The sequence below is a fragment of the Nomascus leucogenys genome, chromosome 21 (assembly GCF_006542625.1).
Source record: "Nomascus leucogenys isolate Asia chromosome 21, Asia_NLE_v1, whole genome shotgun sequence".
Taxonomy (NCBI): Eukaryota; Metazoa; Chordata; class Mammalia; order Primates; family Hylobatidae; genus Nomascus; species Nomascus leucogenys.
Genome location: NC_044401.1, coordinates 30,770,678 through 30,790,489, shown reverse-complemented (window position 1 = coordinate 30,790,489; position 19,812 = coordinate 30,770,678). Strand labels below are relative to the sequence as shown.

The following is a 19,812-nucleotide window of genomic DNA, read 5'->3' as shown; positions in this document are numbered from 1 at the left end:
AAAATTTGGTCTAATTGCTACCACTTTTGTTATCTAAAATAAGTTAGACAAACATAGCCAGCAGATTTACATTCCAAATGCAAAAAGGCAATATTCTAAGTTAATATCACATTACAGTTTGCCTCTACTAGCGTGTTTCAAGGAAATGCATTCTTATAATTTAAATAAATATGTTCTTTTCAATACAATTCTCAGAATTAAAATTAAAATCTCAATATGTCAAACTTTTTACAAATAGTAAATCGGATTCTAATCAATTATACCAAAAGTGATCATGTCTTGTTATAGAAACCTGGATGATTTTCTAGATTGTGAGATTTCAAAAACATTATAATGTAAAATTAGGTGACACCGTTCACATTTGTAGCCATTGTTAACATTACGCTCCTTCATTTAACAAAGATTGCATGCCTAATCTGAGCAAGAACTTTCCTAAGCCCTGGAGAGTTAACACCAAACAAGCCAGATCTCTTCCTGTCCTGTTGCAGCTTACAGACTAATGGTTTGAGGCTGAAGAATCCATAAAGCATTATTTTCTACAGCTACACATCAAAAAGTTAATATTTAGGAAGAATAAAAAGATCAAAAATTAATGTTTCTACAAATCTCTTTTGAAACAGTTCTGTCAGCTATGCCCTAAATTTTAGCTTCAAAGTATCAATTCCAATTGAGGTTTTTTCCTAAAGGTAGTAATAAAACTGTAAGACACCTCCAGCTCTAAGTTCAAAACTTTTAGTTCAGACAAACTAGTAGAGTTGGTAGAAAGCAGACCATTGGTTAATTTTTGAATTGGATATTTCTGGCGATGTGCTTTACATATGTGTCGTTACTCACTTAAATGTTAAAAAGCTAATAAACATGTTTGGAAAAGGAACCTATAAACCCATATGCACACTCTATGTTTGTGTGTGTGTGTGTGTGTGTGTGTGTGTGTGTGTGTGTAAGAGAGGGAGAGACGGAGAGATCATTACTGTTAATATATTTGGCTTAAAATGGATAATGTGGCTTCAGGGGATAATTATTTTAAGTAAATAACATCAATATAATTTAAATTGTTGGTTTCTTTTTTAAAAAAATGGAAAAGTAAGCTTCTGTAAAAGCTATTGATATAAAATGATTCTAAGTCAACCAACTAATTTCTGTTTTTGTTGAGGAAGAGAAAGGAATGAAACAGGAAAAAAAAAAGGGCTATTATACAACAGAAAAATCTTATCTGCACTCAAGATGTTCCTTAGAAATAGAAAATAAACTCTGATTCAGACTTGTTTTCACCCGTTTTTCTCTCTGCCTCCGGTTGCAAAACCAAACTCTTACTACTTCTTTCTCCAGATTCAGTTCTTCAGCCATCCTCATGATCTCTTGAGAAGAAGGTTTATTCTGTTCTCCAAAGTGTCTCTCCAGAGCATCTTTAGCAGCAATGCTGGGGTGGGGTGGACATAGGGGGTGAAATTATGTTGTTTTTAGTGAAGTTTTTGGCAGATCAAAATTAAGGTAGGTTGAATTTCCTAAATATTAACATGAAAAGGAAACTTAAAAACTCTGAACACACTTGCAAGACACTTTAACAAGGACAAATGTATAAGGTGTTAAATATGTAGATGTTTTGTCTTATGTAAGGTAGAGTTACACAAGAGTCACAGAAAGAATTAAGTAGGGGACTCAGGCTTTCTATGTTTTTCCCACTTTGTGCCACCAGAGGGCACTAAGTTCTTGAAAAGAAAATGAACCGTTTCCTAGACATTTCTAAATACATCCCCAAAATCATTTAGGGCTGTTTACGATAAAGGAAATCTCTAGTAAACAACTGACCAAAACAAAACCTGTCTTTTAGTATTTCCTAAGCATGTCTCACAGAAACTACAAAAAGATCAATGAACAATCTTTCTGGGTTGAAATGCAAGAGGTCATGTTGAACTTTAAGAGACCGAAACACTGATTACTAGTGTCACATTTTTAAATACTATAGACACCATGGATACTACATTGCCAGAGCAGTAAGTTATAGCTAAAAGGGGAGAAGATATGGCCAGTCTCTTAGAAAGTATTGTTTTCTTTCTGTTTGTATTCAAAATTTTGGAGCAAAAGTGTTCTTGAATCAAACAATACATAATTTTCCATCAAATGTTAAAAAGTATTAGCTCTCCATTTCTCACAATCAAGTTATTACATTATTATTATTATTATTTATTTATTTATTTTGAGACGGAGTCTCGCTCTGTTGCCCAGGCTGGAGTGCAGTGGCGCAATCTCAGATCACTGCAACCTCCGCCTCCCGGGTTCAAGCCATTCTCCTGCCTCAGCCTCCTGAGTAGCTGGGATTATAGGCACCTGCCACTATGCCCGGCTAAATTTTATATTTTTAGTAGAGACAGAGTTTCACCATGTTGGCCAGACTGGTCTCGAGCTCCTGACCTCAGGCCCGCCTTGGCCTCCCAATTCACCTTACATTTATATGTTATGTTACACCTGCATTACACTCAAATACTCATTCCATTTATAAAATACCAGTTTTGTCCCCTAGTAACTTTTAATATAAAGAATACCTTATAGTTGTTCTTCGTTTTCTTTTCCTTTCATTCGCTCCCACCTTTTCATTGTACAAAGCTATAATGTGGAAAAGAGAGATAATTACAAACACAAAGTAGACTTTTTATAAAAAAACTATCTGATTTGGATTTCAAATTTTCTTCATAAAACAATGCAAAATAAAAATGCCAACATTTTTGTCTTAAATTTTTGCAGTCTAAGTCATTTTCTAGTACAGACCATAGAGAAAAATCTCAACACAGAAATAAATATTAACCTTGTGAAGACACTTTCTACAAATAACATCCTCACTTTACTTTTGTTGGAATGCTTGCTGTAAATACTCTCAAACCTCACTCTTTATCAAGCCCTGACATTTGTATGAGTAGATAATTTTATCTCATTAAGTTGCATATCTAGCAATTGCTTATATTATTTACTTGGAAGACTGGTGTGTGCAAATGTTTTGTGTACACTAATATTAGGATACAAATGTGATTCATATATAATTTCTCTAGTATAAAACAGAGGAAAAAAATGGATGTGTAAAAAAATAAGCATTTTACCCCTTCATGCTGATGCCAACTTATGTTGTAAGCTTTCCTTATATAGGTTATTCTCTCCTCAATAAATTTATTTCCACACTTACATCGCCTTTCCTTTTTTGACGTTGGTTTTAGCGTGATATAACAAAATGTTTATTTTTCATCTCAAAGAGAAAAGGAGGAAAAAAACCCCTCAAACCTCCTGCTTTAGCATTAATCCTACCTATTGAAGCCATTATTTTTAGGTTAAAACACAGCACAGCCTTCAGAGACACAGTTTAGTACCTCCTACTTGCTCAGCTTCCTCCAGCCATTTGGATAATATTGCTTTCAGTTTGCATGCATTTTTAAAGCTGAGCTGCAGATTCTCAAATCGGCAGATTGTTGTTTGACTGAATTCAGAGCCATGCACAGCTGCCAGGGCCTCCCCAACATTTGTCTGGGTGTATCCTGTGAAGGGACAATGAAGACCATCAGCTCCAACTTTCCAGAAAATGTTAATTTTGGTTCATTGTCACACAAATCTGTGTATCTTTGTCAACTATTACATACTGTTTTTTAACTATATGTTCTTGGCAAATCAGAATTATTTAGTAAGATTCATTATACTTTGAAGTACTTGTCCAATACTTCAAAACATATTTCTTCTAGTTAATAAGTTGCTTTTATCTAGTCACCAAAAGAATTCAGATAGAAACATCTGCCATTCATAATACTTAGCCAGTGTTTAGGTGTATCCTAAACACTTTATAAGGCACTTGAAAATTACGGCTTTTTTATCATTATTGTTAAATATCAAACAATGTATGTTCAAAAATTTTTAATATATTAACTGTAATGCATAAAATATATGGTTAAATATCATAAAATTTTTATTTCAACTCTAAAAGATTCGATGATATTGTTGAAGGGTAATAAATAAAACTAAGAATTATGCTACTTTCCCTAAAATCATATTTATTAAGAGGCTATGATTACACATTTCGCGTATACCTCTGAGCCCATTTTATAGTTTTTGGTAATGCCTCTGTCTTCAGACTAATGATCCTTATTGTTTGTCCCAAACATTTTTAGAGTACAGCTGAAATAATCAACATATAATTTGAAGCATTCACAGTAATATAAATAGAAAACTGAAAATGAATTTCACAAAGATTCCTACTGCTGTGCTTATTACATGTAATAGCTACATATTATTTCAGGACCTAAGGCTATATACCTATATGTATAAAATGGTTGCATATGATGCTCATCAATAAATATTTTTATTAAGTTGTCTACGGTTCATTCTGCAAGTGCAGAGGTTTGAACTATTATTTCAATCCATTAAGAAATATAAACAATTTTATGCAATTTAACCAAAGTCAATTGTTGTTTTATTTTAAAAACACTTCAGTAGAAAATGAGCAAAGGCTCTGAACAGATAGTTCACAGAAAAGGAAATATAAATGATTGTTAAGCACATTAAATAATACACTTTACACTCGTAATAAAAGAAATTTTAAATGAAATAACGGTGAGATGTCACTTTGATCTGTCTGATTTGCAAAGATCTAAAATATTAACAGCGTATTTTTTCCTTCAACCACCATTTATTTATTTTGTGTTCTAGTTATACTCTTCTAGAGGCTGGAGATATCATTAAGGAGAAAACAAAAAGAAATAGATTTTAAAAACTCATACCATTTTGGAGTTTATATAGCCTGAGGATGGTGAAAAAGCTTCTCATAGTGGTGGTAAAATTTGGTATCCCTTCTCTAGAGACCAGTTTGACAACATCTATCAAAATTACCAGTACACATACTTTTGATCAAGCAATTGTGCTTCTAACATTTTTCCTGCACATATATTTATATGGGTGCAAAATAACATTCGTAGGGTTAATCATCGTGGCATTGTTTTTAACAGCTAAAGATCAGAAACCACCTGAATTTTATCAGTAGAGGGCTGGTCAAATAAATTGCGGTATATTCATAAAGTGGAACTTGACAGTTCCACAGAGGAAAAGGAGCTCTACAAAAATTACTACTGAAAACTTGAAATAGTACATATGTTTGGCACAATACGTAGATACATGGAAGCAAGATCCATACAAGATACACAAGGAACTAACAACAATGATATTCAGAAAAAGGAGGCAGAAGGGATACATGTCATTTATACTCTTTTGCACTTTTGAATCATATAAATGTACGGCCTATTCAAAAGTTCAAATAAAATATAGATAAAAATGGGCACTTCAAAACTCATGTTGAGGTGAGTACATTTTGAAAGAGTATTATTAATTTAAAAATTATGTATTTAGGCTCGTAAGAAATTATAAGAAAACAAAAGTTTTTGGAGGATTTCCATAACAACTAACTACATCCACAGTGGAGATGAAGAATGAGAATCATCTTATATTTTTAGCAACACGTAAGAGATTTAACAGCAATGAATATTTGCAAACCAAGTTCTTTTTCCTGTTGCCTTTAACAAGCACATACCTAACTTAATTCTTCTCACTTTAAATTCATTGGCAAACTTTTCAAGTTCTCTGATTTCTGGAGAATCCATGTCTATTGGCTCTTCCACCAATTTACTTTTCCGCCTGAGTTCCTGCTTGAAATCAGCAGCTGTGGGGTCCTCTGCCAGGAGAGGCTGGTGTATAGGAGGAAATCCATGACTCAAGGTGTGGTCAGGAAATTTATAAAGACAAGGGGTTAAACTACCTGTGAGTAAACAAAGAAATAAAATGAAAAAGACCATTTGTAATTCTCCTTATTTCTATATAAGAAAGGGTTTTGCCTGATTTAGCCCATTATTCTGCTGTAGCCTGTCTCAGTACTTAAAAGGTTACCTTACATTCAGTCTTCCAAAGAAGGAGTCAAAGTAGCTTAGCAGAATTGAGATTATTTATCTTCTACCTTCTCCAGAGCAGCAAAACCAAAGATAGGGTTAAAGGAAAGAAGCAGGGGACTGCGAATAACTAAAACAGAAACAAACAACTTCTCTCAGAAGTGTACATTTTCTATCATGTTTTTCTCTTAAATGACATCTATTCCTGGGAATCTGAGGTTGAACTCTCACCCGAATCTATTCATTGAACTCTGTTTTCTTAATTCACTGAATAAATAATGGGTGATGTTTGTTGTAATCATGGCACTAAATGCTTCGGCTAAGTGTTATGCTGAGAAGTTTTCTTGTGATTGGGAAATTGATCTCACAGTATAAAAACACCCCACTATTTAATCAGTAAAAACTTGATTTTATTAGGAAATAATCACATCTTTTTTAATTAAATGAAGGCAGGCAGAAAGAGAAGAATGAGAAAATAAAATATATTAATTTGGCTAAATAGGCTTGAGGAGTGATTAAATATTAACAAAAGGTAACCTTAAAAGTTCTATTAAATGGCCGGGCGTGGTGGCTCACTCTTGTGGGAGGCCAAGGCCGGCGGATCACGAGGTCAGGAAATCGAGACCATCCTGGCTAACACGGTGAAACCCCATCTCTATTAAAAATACAAAAAATTAGCCAGGCGAGGTGGCGGGCGCCTGTAGTCCCAGCTACGCGGGAGGCTGAGGCAGGAGAATGGCATGAACCCGGGAGGCGGAGCTTGCAGTGAGCCGAGATCTCAGACTCCGTCTCAAAAAAAAAAAAAAAAAAAGTTCTATTAAAAAGTCACTAACAAGATTTCTTGAAAAATATACAATATAATAGAATAATTTCTTGATTATTATTTAAGGAAAAGCAAAGATAAGAAGCTAGAAAGCTTGCAACTTTATATATGATAAGTAATTACCCATAAATGATAAAGCATTGACTCTATTGAGTGGATATGTTAAATCACAAAAAATGTAAAAAGGTCTGAAATTATTACACAGTTGCTTCCAGATTTCCTTTTTCATTGGAAGAGTCTATCTTAGTTGGGAACTATAGGTGAGAAGACAGTGTATAAGCCAAATTCCAACACATTTTGTTTCTTGTTTTCTTTATCAATACATTACAATTTTTATCGACAAAGATTCTACTTCAATTTATATTAAATGACATGTGTAGTGTGCCTTCCATATCCATGGGTTCTGCCTTCATGGATTGATGCAACCGTGAATTAAATACACTTAAAAAATAAAGTAAAAAATAACAACACAAGAATAAAAATGATACAAATAAAAAACCCAACACAGTATGACAATTATTTACATAGCATTTACATTGATTTAGATATTATAAGTAATCTGGAGATGACTTAAAGCAGAGGATGTGGCTAGGTTACATGCAAACACTACACCGTTTTATACCAGGGACTTGAGCATCCGAAGATTTCGGTATCCTTGGGGGTCCTGGAACTAATGTGCCACATATATGGAAGGATGATTGTATAAGCAAGACATTTTTATATAAAAATATTGAGTAATTAATCATTTTCTTATACATATAAATATTTTAAAATAAATTACTATGGAATACATGCAATAATTATTCTTAGAAACTTGCTGGAAAAAAATGCATCAAGAGTTCATGCATTCTCAAACCAAAGACATGAGTAATAATATATTTTCCAGAATACATAAATCTTACATTAATATATCAATATGGAATGAGCAAAGAATACTGTAACTCAGCAAATTGTTGGTTTATATTTTTTATATAAAAATATGTAATTATAAAGTGCACCCCATCTAATAGGGTATATTATTTTTCTAAAACAAAGTAAACATACAAATGAGAGATTAAACAAATTAGCATAAAATAAATTTGTCTGCTCTAAAGCTGGGAAAAAGATGTGAAAGAAACTATTTTTGTCTTTAAAAAATTCCTGCTACTTTTACAAACCAAAATTATCCAGGTTTACTTTTGTAAAAGTCAGTTAACTATCCATTTTATGCTTTATTGTGTGGCATCTTGATCAGAGCACATTTTTAAAAGCAATTTTACCAACTTTTCTTTTATTATATAGCTTTTCTTGAAAATGTTTATTGCCGTGGGGTTCATTTTTAGCTTTTTATTAATTTTAATTTTCAGCTAAATTAAAAGAAGCACTAATAGATGTAAAAGAAAACTGGTGACATTTATGTTAGCATCTATTTAATCTGATGTTTATCTGAAGACTTTTGTGCTTATGCTTTCAGAATTGATTCTCACATATATTTATAAAACTTTCACTTCTTTCATGATTTAGGTCCATCAGGTATCACTTAATACATTTAATGATAAAATACCCTGAGAAAGAGTACAAAGAAAAGCCAGGCTACTGTTAGATTTTGTACATTTAACATATTTTAAGACCCTTTAGATAACTCATTTAACCTATGTCAAATTATGTTTATTTTATATAAACAATTTGTGTGTTTTTTACATACGCATACTAAAAGGTCTAAATTTGTTATCAAATTTTATTATTATTTTCAATTTCTCTTGCTGATCATAATCTCTTGCTGATCTCTTGCTGATTTGTACTGCTACAAATCTTCTATGCAACACTTTGCATCGTGTTAATTTCACATTTGTCATCATCTTTATCCTTATACAAAAAATGAATCAGGAAAGATATATATTTTTCCCCATAATTTACAGTGGAGAAAATTTAAGTAGAAAGAAAGTAAATAACTTGCCTCCAGTGCCCAATGAATTAACTTTGCAGTTTAAATCAGAACTAAAGTCTAATAAGCATTGCAGTAAGCCACATCAAAATAATTGCCCGGTTCATTCTCCAGGCAGTCTATACTCAGGTAAATTAAATAACTTCTCTTTAAAAGGTTTTCTCTGCATTTAAATACCTTTGGCTATACTAAACAAACACTGTTCCACAAAAATATTACAAGAAAATATATACAAAGTGTGTCATCCCTGTTTCCATAGAATTGTTTATTTGTTTGTTTGCTTATTTATTCTTTATTTTTAGAGATGGGGTCTCACTCTGTCTCCTAGACTGGAGTGCAGTGGTAAAATCATAGCTCACTGCAGTCTCAAATTCCCGGCCTCAAGCCATCCTCCCACCTCAGCATCCTAAGTGGAATCTACAGGCATGCACCGCCATGCTTGTCTAATTTTTTAAATTTTTTGCACAGACGGGATCTCACTATGTTGCCCAGGCTCGTCTCAAAACTCCTGGCTTCAAGCAGTCCTCCAGCCACAGCTTCCTAAAGTGCTAGGATTATAGGTATAAGCCACAGAACCCAGCCACAAAAATTGAAAGGTAGTTTATACATTGTAAGTACTCTGGGAAAGTGGACACGCAGAAAACAAATTTGAATGGAATCCATGAAAAGTACACAGAAAATACCATGCTCCAAGGTTTGGCATCCAGAACAAGAAGGAAAATGTGACGTGTGATACATTTGTTATTTTTTTCCCTTTCCCTTTTTTTTTTTTTTTTGTTTTTTGAGACAGCGTCTTGCTCTTGTTCCCTAGGCTGGAGTGCAGTGGCGCCATCTCGGCTCACTGAAACCTAGCTTCAAGCAATTCTCCTGCCTCAGCCTCCCGAGTAGCTGGGACTACAGGCGCCTGCCACCACATCCGGCTAATTTTTGTATTTTTTAATTTATTTTTTATTTATAATTTTTTATTTAGAGACAGAGTTTCACCATATTGGCCAGGCTAGTCTCGAACTCCTGACCTCAGGTGATCTGCTGGCCTCAGCCTCCCAAAGTGCTGGGATTACAGTTGTGAGCCACTGCACCCGGCTCACTTTTATTTTTCATTATATGAAAGTATCTACAATTATCTGCAAGGTCACAGATTTCCTGGAACTAACTTCACACAGAATTTCATCACAACAATTTAAAAGAAAAGCCAAACTAACTTCTGTTTCTAGCATCTGAGCGTGCATTTGGGGGAGTGTGGAGAGTGATTGGGATGATATGTATAGCAACGTGTTTTTCAAATATTTTTAAAATCTAGATTACTGAAAAAAGTAGGAATAAGATAAAAGATGTTGTGAGTCATGTGCAACAGAGGTCTCATCAACATTTTCTGAAACATGGATAAAGAAAAATTATCTTGAGGCCTGGACAGCACGCACACACATAGCTCGGAAGTGTTTGCACACTGTAGTTCCAAATACATGTTCACATTGAAGATTAATTCACCAGAGCCTTTCTAAATTGCTGTGTATGCATTCTGTATGACAGAGGAGGGAGAAGAACAGAGGTAAATCTTTTAAAGCAGGCGATGGGGGTCAGAGATAGGGCTGCCTTACTAGGCGCTGACTCAATGTACCATAGCATGGGGCAAATTGATCTTTGCAGCATGTGGTTAGCTGACAACATCATCTCAGGTTACTGCCTTGATGCCTTAAAAAAACAAACAGGGGAAGCAGAGGGACAGAGTAAAATACGCCACCCTGCTGTGCATGTTTATTGATCCTTCTATAAAAGCATTGAAGCACAGTTTTTGAGGAATGGGCAGATCTGGCTTATGCACGGGAACTTGTATCTGAATATTTCCGTATAGTCCCCTGTGTTAGGCATAAAAATTCAAAGGAAATTATAAACTTCCACCGTGATCTTTTCACTTTTGTGCACTGGTGAATCCTATCCGTGTGCAACAGGGGCCCATTGCCTGTGTTTGTAAATTCAGTTTAATTTGAAATGCCTGTTTCTTTACATACAGCCTGTGACTGCTTTCCTGCTACAATGACAGAGTTGAATAGTTGCAACAAAAACTAGAAAGGTTGAGATATTTACTGTCTGGTTCTTTACAGAAAAGGGTTGCCAACCCCTAGTCTGGAAGTGAAAATACGTCATGTTACTCCTACCAAAAGACCTTTCATGATGCGGAACCAAAGAACTTCAGAATTACTTGTTTCCTTAAAGTTGTTACAACCAGAACAATTTAGGGCCAAATAAAACAAAGAATGAAACAAAATAAGTAAATTAAGAAAAAAAAATTTCAAATTTCAAAAAATGAAAAGATGGGTTCCAAAATAGACTATTTCCCCCTGTCAATTGCCAGGCTGATTTCCGTTTTCTTCTGTATTAGCCCAGGCAGTGAGAATATTTTCAGCCATAACAATCTTTTTTTTTAATATCCACTTCTCATCCAAAAGAACTGGATGCTCATCATCTTAAGTCCCAAACTCTTGGGACTTAAACAAGCTTTTTTGTTTTGTTTTGTTTTCTCCTTGAAATTAATTTTTAAAGTAAGGACTTTCACACTACTTCTTGGTTTGGCCACTATATCATGTAAAGTTGGTGGGTTTAATTCATTCATTACAGTGAGGTTGATTTGCTGTTTCCACAGGACGGTGGAAAGGGTGAACCCCCATTGAGCTTGTATCCTGAATTGTACTCTGCTTCAGATACTGGAGAACAGAAACAATCTCAGAAACCCAAGAGTCAGAGTTTTGAGAACTTTTTTTTGATATTTTGTTTTGTTTTGTGTTTATCTAGGAGAGACTTTGAACAGCATCTGTAATTCTCGGTTTTCTATGATTTGTACTGTAAGGTGTTGATTTGAATTCTCTAAGTTCTCAGGAGTGAAAAGACAGAAGGAATTTAGTGGCAAGAGTATGTGAAGAGAAGGTCAAAAGAGAAATCATTTTGAGCTGACACAAATTTGCTACTACTCAACCGCAATAGAGGTGTAGTACCCACCACAACTTAGATACGAAGAGACTGAAACTCAGAGGTGTTAATCACCTGAACAATGTTAGTAATTAGTTAGTGGCATGGATAATTCATTACTCCCAATTAGTCATTCTCTTTATTTTGCCTGCACCTGGACTATTAGGTACAGTGGATTCATCTGATCATTAAAATTCTACCTACCAACCTGACAAAATATCAGTTATAGCTCTTCTTTTCCTGTGAGCTATTAATTTAATGAAATGCTCAAACTAAATGTAAGCATCAGAGTATGGGTAATGAAATAGCCATATGAAAATAAAGTAATTTCACATATTTTAGAAATATAGTTCTTTCTGTAGCTTCACTTTTATATAGAGTATGTGACACCGTGTCCTTGTTGTTGTTAAGACACTTCTGTGGATTGCGTGGAAGTGGCTGATTTGATTAATGCCTTAAGACGTCTCAGAAAATTCAAATGACATAATCAGGTTTCTATTGTGTACTTTATACATTTGTCTCTTATTTACCTTTTCTCTCTTATTTCTGAATTGCTGTATTTTGTAACTCAATTTATGCAGCTTTACTGGGGATAAAGGCAGGAGAGTTCAGATTCTCTAAGATCTAATCTCTCGTGAAGCAAATGCTAATACTAAATTATGTCCCAGTATAGACATCCTGACATTTAAAGCATATCACATTTTCACAAAATTTTTGAGAGGGATTTAACGATCCCTCTAAAAAATATTCAAATATCTTTGTGCTTGTGATAGTGAGTTTCTCTTTCAGTCACAGAATATATTTAATTTTAAGACCACAGTGATAGCTCCAAACCTTGGTGTAAGTCTTCTGCTCTTGATGTCACTAAATCAGGTTTTTGAATCGTTTTGAAAGGCTCTTCCAGGGGTCTTTACATTTTAATTGAAATGAGGAAGAGGTTCATGGAAGTGGGTTTGCTGAGTTCGTGCTGGAGGAAACTTGGATCAGAAAGACATGAGCTGCCAACACTCTCAACGTGAACACTGGCATGTTGACTCCAGTCCTGGAAGCAGGAAGGGTGTTAGAATTCTGAGGCCAGCTGCAATCTCCGAAGGCCAGCGGTGGCCCTCTTTGATTTGGCGGGGTGGGAGGTGGTAGCAAAAACTATCTGAAGGTATTTGGGCAAGAGATTATTGGCCGCTGGTCTGTGACTGGTTTTAATCTTGGTGCCAACCTCAATCAACTGGCAGGGACTGCCTCTGTGCTGGGTTAAGAGAGAAACTAACAATGTACCTTGGTTCCTGGGGGTTCCTGTAAACGAACTGTAAGGTCCTTCTGCCAGGAAACAGCAGCATGTGTTCGTCATTTCCTGTCTCATAATCAAAATGTTGTAAAGGCCACAGAAAGCATTCCACCCGCACCTCCAGTAGCTAAACGCGTTTATTTTACTATTTTATAATGACAGTAGTTCATCATTGAGGAGCGCTATTCTCATTAACCAGGAATACTAATTAAGCATGTTGATCATAAATAATCAATTTTCAGAGAGGAAGCAAAAAATACGGCTTTATTTCTTAATTTTTAAAAAAAGACGTCAGGATTTACAGGTCATTGTTAAGAACACCAGTCTTCATTTAACTATAAATGTTAGGCTGCTGGTTTATTCAGAATGTTGCTTGATAGAATGTAGGAGAAGCTAATATTTTTCTGGATTATTATTTTAAAGTTTTAATGTTCTATTTAGTCTTACATGGACAAATTTTGAGACATCAAAGATTAAACAATTTAATTAAAATTAAACTATTTGCTCCATTTTACTTGAAAATTATAGGAATAAATCAATATTTGTTTAGGTTTTTTTTTTTTTTACTGCTTATCTGGATCATAACAAAACACAAGTCAATTAGAAAAGATTTCCCTAATAAGTGATTCTTTTATCCACAGTTTCTCCCTCAGTATCACACACATACACCCCATGCACATGCACACACACATTTACTCACACAGTTTTAGTTTGTCATCAATAAGAGTTCTTTTCCTGCTGTAGTAATAAGTATAAAATATCAAAGAATTTCTTTAACAATAAACCAACAAATGAAAATCCTGTGCATAATAAAACTGCGCACTTTTTAAAAATAATTAAAATCTTATGTGGCCATGCCATGAAATTAAGCAAGAATTTTTGATGAATAGATCTCATAAGCCAGATCTGACCATTCCTCAAAAACTGTGCTTCAATGCCTTTATAGAAGGATCAATAAACAGGTACCTATACTTGATACAGTCATACTTCACTTATCTATAGGAGAAAAGTATGTAACTTCAAATGATTTCCATCTCAGTGAAGACTCACTCAGAAGCAATACAGAAAGGGCTGCTAAAGCCTGAAACAGCTATCACTAAAGCCCTTGCCAATCACTCTTAGCTTCAATCAATGTCTTATTTATGTTTATGGACCAAATGTCCAGAAGAAATATAATGATGGGCGGGGGTGTTCTGTAAACCTGTGCTGTCTGATATGGGAGTCGCTAGCCACATGTGGTTATTGAGCACTTGAAATGTAGCAAGGGCAACTGAGAAACTGAATTTGAAATCTTATTTTATTTTACTTAGTTTACATTTAAATTTAAATAGCCACATGAGTCTAGTAGCTACTATACTTTTAGTGAAGATAAGCCTACCAATAGCATCATGTTACAACTAACAGTTTGACAATAGTGAATTTGAATAAAAACCATACAAAGCAAACTCAAGAAGCACAGCAGTTCAGGGATATGTAAGTAGGGAAATTAGGTATAACCCCTATGGTCTCTGTGGGTGTCATAGAGCAGGAAACAAGAAGTGGTGATTTTTAACAGTAATTTTCAAAGTTAATAGCAAAGTCTTGGAACCAACCCAAATGTCCAATAATGATAGACTGGATTAAGAAAATGTGGCACATATACACCATGGAATACTATGCAGCCATAAAAAGTGATGAGTTCATGTCCTTTGTAGGGACATGGATGAAACTGGAAATCATCATTCTCAGTAAACTATGGCAAGTTCAAAAAACCAAACGCCGCATGTTCTCACTCATAGGTGGGAATTGAACAATGAGAACACATGGACACAGGGTGGGGAACATCACACTCTGGGGACTGTCGTGGGGTGGGGGGAGGGGGGAGGGATAGCGTTAGGAGGTACACCTAATGCTAAATGACGAGTTAATGGGTGCAGCACACCAATATGGCACATGGATACATATGTAACAAACCTGCACTTTGTGCACATGTACCCTAAAACTTAAAGTATAATAATAATAATAATAATAATAAAGAAAGAATATCCAGGCCATATATACAAAGTGGCAAACATACAGAGAGAAACATGCTTAACATTGTATAAATAAATTTTTTTTAATGTTTGACTTTTGTGAATAAAAAAAAAAAGAAATCGAATTTCATGTCACACTCTGATCACAATTCTTTCAGGCCCAGAAAATCCATCTAAGTGTCCCCAAATTCAATAACACGTAAAAGACAACTTTTCTTACCTGCCATCACTCCATAGGTTGATGGCTGGTTTCCATAATGACAGGAAGGAACAGAATAATGAAGTCCCGTTGCTGTGTTTCCCAACGTTGTCACCGAGAAATGTGTGCACAAACATTTAGGAGTTTGGATCAAAGACAAAATAGATGGGACTGGTAAGAAAATGTATAAGGGTTCAAGAGACATTCGTTTTATTTCAAAAATACACATTCATGTGGTTCTTTAAGTTATATGCCAATATGTTTTTCTCATTCTGGGTAAGTTCTCTGATGAGTAGGTTAAAATTAGGGGGGATCAAAGTTCATCTCATGTAACGAGATAATAAATCATCAAAAGGGATTTCATTAATTATCCTGTGCTCTGTGCTATGGCTACGAGTGCCCCATGAAGGGGTGACTGACCAGTTTAGACCTTGGTCTTCGGGAGTTGCAGAATTCTCGTTGGTTCTGTTCAATGCAGACATTGCAACTCACCAACTAGAAGAATAGTCCTTTAAAATTCTTGTGTTGCATGGTATTATAAAGCACTCTGTATGAATGAATACAGAAATTAACTCTTGAACAGTGTATTTTTGCTTATTTGTCTAACAAATTTGTTTCATCAAAGTGTAAATGGCAGAGCAACTAGCCTTTTATTAGATACAATCATAAAAATCTCACCACATTCAGAGTGCTATTAAAAACCTGTAACAATATATGATCTATTTATTTTGATGATGAAACCATGAGGTTGTTAGTTGTCTGCATACACACAATTGATACAACCATTCTAATGATAAAGCTGGTCAAAAAATAAGTTCATTCATTGAGTGAATTAATATCCATAAATCCATAAAGCCGTATATAAACATAACCATTCATAAATGGTTATATGCTTCAGGAAATCAATGTGTATTTTGAAAGTAAATTGGAATTATTAGACTTTTATCAAATTTTAAACACAAATCATCAAGTTGACAAGGAGCACAAAATATTGACAATAAAACCAATATTTCCTTATATATTTTATTTTCTCAATTTTTCCTTCGTATTCTGAATATATTGGTCAATTTTCATAACTATAACTATCTTCTTGAATAAATGAGATATTATAAAGTACAGTTAGAATCCTTTGAGAATACCAACATACAAACTAGTGATTAAAGACATGCCTTCTCTTCATGAAGTAAAATATATTATTTTAAAATAGAAAAAATCTTTAATTTTTAAAAATCTGTATACATTTTTATTTTATAACTAATAAGTCAAAATAACTAAAGTTATTTTGCAATATAATGATTACATATAATGCATTACTGTGCATTCCAAAATTAAACAAATTATCATTAAACACATTTAATACTCAAGTGTTCCCATTAAGTCAGTGTTTCTAGAATAGTTCCTTAGACAATTAGATGCATATGATTAAAATTTCATTAAAGAATTATAAATCAATGCTATTATCATTTAAAACATTTGTAGGTCACTTTTATTAGTTATAGTTCTTTTTTAACTTTAAGGCTTAAATAATTTTTGCTTTTCAGATTTTAGGAAGTTAAATACAGGATAGGCTAATTTACTAAATAAATTGTTACTTATTTTAAAGTAAATAAATAGCATTTTGAGCATAAAATTAGAGTTTACTAGATTATTACCTCAATTCTGAATTTTATTTTCCTGCTGGCCAAATTATCTTCAAACACAGAAATAATGTATTATTCTCATTATTCTCAATCTATAGGATGACCTACTATTTAAAATATATGATTAGCTATGTGGTAATTGCTTAGATTTATTTATAGCACATATGTTTGATAAAAACTCTTCATTATCTTCTCCAAAAATTACGTTGGAGGATACTTCCTGTATTACTCTTTAAATTAAATTACAGAAATCTTTGGCAGATTCCTGAAATTTAATTTAAAAGGTAATAGTGAAAAATCTCTACCTTAGATGATTTTACTAAAGTCTAAATATCTGACCTCTAGATTCTTTAAAATCCAGCAGAAGATTGGTGCCAAACTTACGCATATATTTAGAAAGTGCTTAATAATAATAAAAGGTAGAGCTTAAATCCTCCAAATCAGAATAATGTATCAACTCAAATTTTGATTTCTAAATGTATATAATTTCATTCCTAAATATAAGACAAATTGCATTTAAAACAAATGGAAAGTGAATATTATATTGCTATTCAATGGAAGAAATTTACTCAATTCAAGCCTTTGTTCATTTGTAAATCAACTCTAAAGCACTTTGTTACTGCATGAAGAATGAACACATTGGCAAAACATACGTATTTGGCTGATCGTGTTGAGCCTTTGAATTCTGAAGTTTAATTTTTGTTTTAAAAAGTTATGTGAGATAAATGTTAAAACTTATTTAGAAGTGAAGTAAGTCTCTTCAGAACGCAATCTTGAGCAAATTTACCTTAGTTAATGGGCTTTAAATGCCATGTTATTTCTTGCTATATTTTCTGTATCTTATGTTAAAAATATGTTAATTAAAACTCAGTTATTTTATTCTATGAAATCCATTGTTGTTGATATGCAGATTGTTCTGCTGTGTTTAATATAAGGTTTATAGCTGTTTTTAGAAAGTAGTAAATGTAATTTAACAACCGAATAAATCTTTAAGATAAAGAAGTAGCACCTTTTAAATATTATGTTATTTTATAATATTCATTTCATTTGCTCCTTATTCTATAAATATTTCCATTAAAATGGTTTTTAGATTTAAAATGTCCAAGTTCATTCTTTTCTTATGTAGAAAACATATTTTCTTCCTTATAACAAAGCCAACAATGATTGAAGTTACTACACTTGCTAATATTTCTTTAAAAAATTATTTGGCCTGTTGGCTTTTTCCATATGCTTAATGCTTACTTCACTTAAAACAAATTAAATTGGAGGGGTAAAATGAAAGATGCAAAGAGATTATTAATTATCAAGATTCAAAGCATTCCTTCTGAAATCCTTAGGCCCGGTCATATGTAAACTGTCAAAGGAGTCAGTACCTGTAGACATCACATTGGTGGCATGGTTGGAGACTGGTAGACACTCGGCAGCACTGTGATGCATTATCAGAGGCAGAGTTGCAGAGGCGTCAGAATTCAGAGGTATAAAGGTATCAGCCGAAGTAAAAGCTTGGCAACTCATTCCCACAAGAGAGTAGAAAAATAAGGAGAACTGCTGCTCCCCAAATCAGAGTTTTATTATACTACTGTCTCAAAGGGCCGATTCAATTCTCACTACCTGCATATATACATCAGGAAGGCTCTGAGGCACCAGGAGGGTGCGCGCTAGTATTTATATTGCAAGGAAATCCCTTTATACATGTTAATAGTCTTTTCCCAGGAGTATTGCTTTATCAATCTGAACCGTCTTCCTTTTTTACCCCAAACATAATCCATGGCAGAGAAGGAAGCTGATTCTGGGGTATAGATGGAGGGGAAGGGAGAAATCTGAAACCTTATTTGACAACTTCAGTAGTTCAGACCTTTTAGAAAGGAATCAACAATTTTGAAAACACATCCCTCAAAAAAATAATGCCACAATCAATTGAAAAATAGTAGGTATATTTTTGCTACTAACACAATTGCAAATGTATAAATATGAGATTTTTTAAAACAACTTCTCATTAAATCTGCGATAAAACATGAAACAAAAGAAGTGCATACTATTATACATAATTTTAAGAAACAATATTTAAGATTATATTGAGAGAAGCATATAATACTAAATATGAGAAAATATGTTGTGAATTAATGATTCATACTCAACAATGCACAGCTTTTAAAAACTATGACAACCAATGTAAGTTTTACTACAAGTGGAAAATAGAAAAAAATTGGATAAAATGTAGTAGTGATAGGTTGGTGCAAAAGTGATTGCATTAATGGCAAGAACCACAATCACTATTGCACCAAAGTTAAATACAAATAAGATATGGGTAATTGTGTCTTTACCTCGATTTCAATTCACTCTTCAAGAACCCAGCATTTAGTAAGCTGTTACTAGATGCTGACAGTATTCTAGGTATTTATACAGTTATGTCATGCAAATCTCACATCTATGTGAGTTGTGTACCTTGCCATTCTCACGAAGCTAGACTCTGCCAGAGGCTGAGATCTTGGTGGTTCTGCCACAAAGCCTGAGATAATCATGGTAGTTCCTAACTAGATGCAAACTTCTCACACAAAATATATTGACTTTATATGAGAATGAAAAAAATAATATGCTACAGCCAACTATTTCAAAGATAAATATCAGCATCAAAATTTTATAATGATCATGATTTATGAGTATATAATGAGTAAATGAAATACTATTTATGTATTGTATATTAAGGTAATATAGCAAATAGAAGTAACCGAACAGGAATAGATATTATTGATGTGAGTAGACACTAATTTTGTACTATGGAACGTTTTAAGATAATTTGGAATTGGTTGCTTTGTGTCAAATTTAATATTAATATTGATACGACATTTTCAAAAACTTGAACACTTTGTCAGTAAGCAGCTCATATTTTGAAGGAAAATATGTAAAAGCTTGCCTAAATCATTAGATATGGAACGAAAATATTTATTCTAAAAATGACATATTTTTTTCATTCTGAATTCTATATCTTTGAAGCTCTATTAGTCTTTTCTAATGAGAGACAGTTTCAAGTAATCAAAAGCATTATTATACCCTTGCAG

The 19,812-nt window shown here is 33.6% G+C and overlaps 1 protein-coding gene across 2 annotated transcripts; it reads right to left on the bottom strand.

Moving 5' to 3' along the window:
- Positions 1 to 1,069: 1,069 nt before the first annotated feature.
- On the bottom strand, positions 1,070 to 18,393 carry POU1F1 (POU class 1 homeobox 1). Of its 2 annotated transcripts, none has more exons than XM_003255136.4 (6): positions 18,127 to 18,393; positions 15,135 to 15,206; positions 5,558 to 5,782; positions 3,357 to 3,521; positions 2,544 to 2,604; positions 1,070 to 1,420 (listed from the first exon to the last, which is right to left on the bottom strand). In XM_003255136.4, the coding sequence occupies exons 1-6, from the start codon at positions 18,266 to 18,268 to the stop codon at positions 1,210 to 1,212; spliced, it is 876 nt and encodes a 291-aa protein (XP_003255184.2). In that variant the 5' UTR covers positions 18,269 to 18,393; the 3' UTR covers positions 1,070 to 1,209. The 2 variants fall into 2 exon arrangements, with proteins under 2 accessions (XP_003255184.2, XP_003255185.2); XM_003255137.3 differs by having other exon boundaries at positions 1,210 to 1,420; positions 15,135 to 15,284; positions 18,127 to 18,268.
- Positions 18,394 to 19,812: the final 1,419 nt, after the last annotated feature.